Genomic DNA, 5750 nt, shown 5'->3' with positions numbered 1-5750 from the left:
TCAAATGGCTGCTGTGGAAGGATAGTTTCATCATCTGCATTGGCATAATTGGATTTCTTACGGGTACTTATGCTAGTATAGAAGCAATTGTTCAAAGGCTTTGATAAATAGTTTTACTGTTTACATTGTTAATGTTTTAGATGCGTTTTGTTTCACTTGCAAATAAATTGTTTTACCTTTGTTGTAGAACGATATAAATGATTTTTTTTAATGTCTTTACCTTAGAGCATTTCTTCATTTTTCCAGATCTTACATTCCCTCATTCATTTCCAAATGGAACTTTTTATTTTAATTGCGTCATTTTTATTAAATTTGTCATAATGATCAAAAAAGATGAATTATTGATCTTCCCCCAAATCAAATAATATAAAGACGGTTACATGAGACAAAGACTGTAAGACCACTCACATGTGAAGTTCACACATTCTCAGGTTGAATGATTTGCATTAGTCTACCTCATGTATTCTTAACTGCGTTTCTTTAAGATAAAATCTAATTTGGCAATACTAATCAACAGCAGAAAAAATTTTCTTAATAGAAAATTAATTTCTGTTGTTTAAATAGGCATTGTAACAATAGATATGTTACATGGAATTCGGAAATGAAGTATTTTATCTTGTGTGTTCTCCCATTTACGCCTTGGTCTTCCTGGTGACCTCTTTCATTGAGACTTCGAAATTATGAAAGTATTTATTGTGTTAATATCTTATAAAACGCAAAACATTTTAAGAAATGTGAATAGGCTGAGATTAGATGTAGTCTGTTCTGTCACAACCTATTGTCACTTCAAAACTATTAATTTTATGAAGTAAATTACAGAGAAATTACAGATTAATTAACACGTGATGAGACCCCAATTTAGAAAACCCTAATAACACTACTTCAACAAGTGTTTTGATCCTCGTCCAAATATATTTATTTATATTCATAAATTTGTGCTAAAATTCAGCATAAAATTATTCAAACTTAAGATAACCACAACACGTTAGTATATACTAGCGACATCTGTTATCAAATAACTAAACTGTTTACACTTTTTTTCAGTTACGTGCCACAGCCGGTAAAGTAGTTAACGTAACTTTTGGGAGATGTCGTACCGCAGAAGTCTCACTGGGATGACTATGAAGAATACTATATTCTGCGATGTAACGCCGTATAGTCCGGCAGAATTTCACCTAAGGCATTTCAGAGGAAAATACTGCCTCTTTCTTCAGAAGCTAAGGATAACATGAGGTAGCAGGAATGGTGCGCGTGCACCGCGTATAAAACTAAACACCGGACATGCAGAAAACTCATGGAAGCATGGATTAAGGAACGTGGGCCCTGAAATTGGCCCATATTTTGTAAGTCTGAAAGGAGGTGGAGAAGCCGAGTGAACTTCCATTGGGCTAAAGAGCACCACATCCCAAAATATATTAATTTCCGGGTTAATGTTCTCTCATATTGCGGTTACGGTAGAATCTATATTCCGGAATTCCAAATATTCTTTGTTTGGTATTTCTTTGATGTTTTGACCACTTCTTTCCTCACTACCGCCTCTTCCAGAGCTTTTGTTTTGATCCCTTCACTGTAACAACCGTCCACAAACTTGTCTGCAGCCTCCTTGCTTGCACAGTACATCGCGTAAACTGCCCAGGCGGTGAATCCATTACCTGAAATCCTTTGATGTTGCCGATAGATCCTTTTAGCACACACTACGTCATCCTTGATGTCATCATCCTCCAGTTCAGCACAGGAGACACCACAAACCCACCCTTTTCCTGGAGGAGAACACCAGTAAAGATCACTAATCTGGAACAGTCCGTGATCCCCACTTCCATCCGCATTCAAGTGCCCTACAGCTGAAGTATTGAATTGAGATTCGTGCTTGGCAATGCACACCCACGTTGCTATTTGGTCCTCTGGGATGCCGTGTGCTTCCTTCAGTTCCCTTGCCAGTTCACACCTCTCATATACTTTGCAATGTCCTCCCTGAGGCCACCAATAAATTATCACAAAAAGACACAGAAGAATGCAGTGGTTTTCACGCATCGTCACCATGATAGAATTCTTGTTTGCTTGAATCTCCTCTTTCAGAAACTGCGTGCATCTTCTCTTGGCTCATCTTATATAGAGGGCCTTCACATAAAAGCGACTTAGACCTTAAATTTAAATGTCGTTTCCTGTTAAGGTTAATTGACCCTATCTTACTTACCTGGATAAAAAACTTGCTTACAGGAGAAAGAAATGGACACCTATGTAAATTACGATAACTGGTTTTGTGGCATTTTATATTTGCATTTGTCTGTATTAGCTTTGGTTCATTCCTTCCTATATACCGTCTGCTACAGGAACGAGGTTGCGTCATCATTAGATAGTGACGTATACCGTTACGTCATCAATAGAAAGTTCTAGATGTTGTTTTCAATGTACTGCAGGTATTTATAAGTTAGTGCAAAATTAAAACGAATTTACAGGACCTTCATTTCGTAAAGTTGGCTAAGAAAGATATGACGTGCCCTGATTCGTACAGTGGATCGACATATGACGTTAGTATTTAAAAGGACTTGGCGACCTTCATGTTAGTTGGGGTCACTGTAATGTTATGCACGCGGTGGAGTCATGGAAGATGATAGATTTACATACCTGGATCCATTCCAAGGAGATGAGACAGTGCAGTTAGCTTGCCAGTCGAAGTGCCGCCGTCTGGGATGTGACGCCGTACATATCTGACTATAGGGCATTGCATCACGGGAAATGGTACACTTCAATTACCGCTGTAAGAACTTCAAAATTAAAAATAAGTACAACGTTATTTTCCTATCAGGAAATTACCAGTGAAGTCCGGTAGCGATTTAATATTCCCTCGTGTCAGCCGTAAGCTCTCGCAGTCTCGAAACAGCATTGTCCGACAGTAGTATGTTGGTTAAACGCGTTACTACTTGTATGTTCCATTGTCACGGTGTTTCTTGCTGTATTTGCGGCTTTCGATATTTTGAACTGGAATGAAGTTTGGACAGCATCGCTACATTCTTCCTGCTACATCAGGCGCAGGCTGGGCCAGAGGCCATTAAATCGCGGTTGGACTGTAATACTTCACCCATCACTTCTTCCGTTTCGTCCCGCGCATTCTTGTCGGCACTATTGCACCTAGAGACTTGGCCTTCACCGTTGCCTGGCATTTCTATATTCGTTTTCAGGCTTGGCGGTTGGAGTCCTTATATGGGGCGTCACTCAAGTCTCACGGCCAATGTATACCGCCACTGGGAAACTCAGGCACTAGCTGCCGGCTCCTGACAATTCGCTGCGGGGGCAATGGGCTCTATTTCCGGGGTTAAGACGGACGGTTACTAGAAAGTTCTTTGAGGATAAAGCAACCGGGGCATAAAACATTTAAAGTTGTCGAGGCTACTTGGTTGTTTGTTTGCGCGGTTTACTATTCAACCCTGAAGATGGAAATAGTACATTCTTCCGAATCGTCAGGAAACCTCTATTAGACTACACGGCATCACATCTCAGAAGTTCTTACGCTGAAAATCGAATTCTTATTTCTGGATCTCTTAATGTAGTCTTTTGAATTGAATGGTAGCTAAAATGTTACAGCGACAACAGTCAATTGTTTAACTACTTTATATCAACTCCTATCTGAGTTGGCAGCCAGAACTCGTTGGTTAGCCATGAGTCGCTGATAGCGGAAGCAAAGGGATCTTAATTGTTATAAGCCGCTACCAAGCAACAGCTTGTGAAGATATAGCAGACAGGGGAAACTTAGAATGTACTTTCGTTATTCTTACTGTGTGTAGATTAGAGAAAATGTTGTAACTGTTTGTAGCTACGCGTAGAAAGCAGTCAATAAATTCAATAATCAGTCCAAACCCCTTGTCTTGTTACTGACGCGTGAGTATATGTTCCGTATGATTCTCACAACAAACAGCGATTATTTCCCTAAACAGCATTGACCGGTTGGGCGTTGTTATGTAGACGAAGTTTGTTCCCTGTGAGGTACGGACTTCAAGATACTAAAACTCTGCATTCTGCCCACACAGTGTATCTGTGTGTTCCGTATGGTTCTCACAGTAAACAGCGATTATTTCCCTAAACAGCATTAACCGGTTAGGCGTTGCTATGGAGACGGAGGGTGTTCCCTGTGAGGTACGGACTTCAAGATACTAAAAAATTGCATTCTGCTCACACGGTGTATTTATGTGTTCCATATGGTTCTCACAGTAAACAGCGATTAGGAATTAATTAAATAATTTTCCTGGGGAGTAGAGTGCGGCCGGCGCGTAAGGCTGACAACCTTACCGCCATCTTTGAGCCGATTGTCTAGATAATGTGGGACCCTCAAAGTCTGGCAACCCTATGGGCTTTCGCGGCCTGTTTCAGGGATAGCTTTACTTTTTTTTTTTACTTATTTCCCTAAATAGCATTAACCGGTTGGGCGTTGTTATAGAGACGTGTGTTTTCTGCGAAGTAGGAACTGAATTTTTGTACATTTTTTAAAAGAACTTCGGGCTTAAAAGTGCATAAACAGGGTCACAACTTCCAGACCTGGTAGGTTACTGTAGCAGTATTAATTTGCACTTCCATTCGAGAAGTGCCCGGTTGAAATCTTGGCTGGTGACGGTATATCTTGACGGAATTTTTCTTAGTTTATCTCAGTTCCTCCAGAAAAATATGTGATTAGTATCTCAAACATCACGACAGTTTCCTTTAACATCCTTTCCAGTTCATTAGGAGCGTAGCAATTAGTCTGAGTTACCGGCAGCGTCGTTAAATAAACCATAAATATGTAACACATAGTATTTATTCTGACGCCATAATCTTAGCGTTATGATATAAATTAATACACAAACGAAAGCACTTTATTTCGTTGGTACCCTGTAATAACAGACTGTCAGCAAATATTAGCCGCAAGGTCAGGTACGAACATGTGACACACAAGATAGCCATGATTCGCGCAGATGCTTCTTAATGGACGTGCTAACCTTATATAAACAGGTTTTGTCCACGTTCTCTGTACAAATATTTTGCACATCACCTTCAGTGCTGAAAGCATAGTCCTGAAACGTAACGCGTATTTAATGTTGAAAATTATTTACCTTGCTCAACTATAATTTACCGAATTTTATTTTGTTTTTCAAACTCACCTCCATCTAGAGTCGAGGTAAAGAATGGCGGAGCTATATCTCCAGTCCCCCATACACCTTCACACCGTTATTCTTAATTAATTAAACACAAGGCCAACTTTACTTTTCACTTTACAAGTTAGAATATATTGTATTTATCCCTGTGTAACGCCCCTTAAAATTGCTCGTCAGTTTGTCTGTATATGTGAAAGATCTCGAGAATGGATAAACCACATTTGATTAAGTTTCTTTTTGAATAAATTTGTCGATCACTTTACATGACAATTTGTATTAATTTTTACCCGTTAAAAATATATCGAGCAAAATGTGTTCTAAACAAGAGTAATATCTTCTTGGATATAATACCGCTTAACAGACTACACGGCGTCATATCCCAGAAAGTAGTATTCTTCATAACCACCCGTGCGAGGACCTAAAATCCAACATGTTTTGACCAGAAGTTGTAGAACAAAGTAAGTACCTAATTGGCAGATCCGCGGGTATCAACTGGATAAGAATGTGGGTAGAGACCAGAGCCGGCCTGGACACCGAAAAAAAGTACATCTACCAGGAGTCGAATCCCGAATCCTTGCCCATGAACAAGAGCTTCCTCAGTACGGTTATAAGCTGCTTTACCATGAA

At 39.7% G+C, this 5750-nt stretch overlaps 1 protein-coding gene across 1 annotated transcript; it reads right to left on the bottom strand.

Annotated features, from left to right (window-relative positions):
- Nucleotides 1-371: 371 nt before the first annotated feature.
- Nucleotides 372-2451, bottom strand: LOC111871411 (lysozyme C). Its single transcript, XM_023864501.2, has one exon. The coding sequence runs from the start codon at nucleotides 2038-2040 to the stop codon at nucleotides 1462-1464; it is 579 nt and encodes a 192-aa protein (XP_023720269.1). The 5' UTR covers nucleotides 2041-2451; the 3' UTR covers nucleotides 372-1461.
- Nucleotides 2452-5750: the final 3299 nt, after the last annotated feature.

The sequence above is a fragment of the Cryptotermes secundus genome, unplaced genomic scaffold (genome assembly GCF_002891405.2).
Source record: "Cryptotermes secundus unplaced genomic scaffold, Csec_1.0 scaffold261, whole genome shotgun sequence".
In the NCBI taxonomy this organism is placed as follows: Eukaryota; Metazoa; Arthropoda; class Insecta; order Blattodea; family Kalotermitidae; genus Cryptotermes; species Cryptotermes secundus.
The sequence above is the reverse complement of the archived record's forward strand: the minus strand, read 5'-3'. Positions and strand labels throughout refer to the sequence as shown.

What these genes read in the sequence shown, in the direction of transcription:
- LOC111871411 (XM_023864501.2), bottom strand. Translation starts at nt 2,040, where the DNA reads ATGGTGACGATGCGTGAAAACCACTGCATTCTTCTGTGTCTTTTTGTG.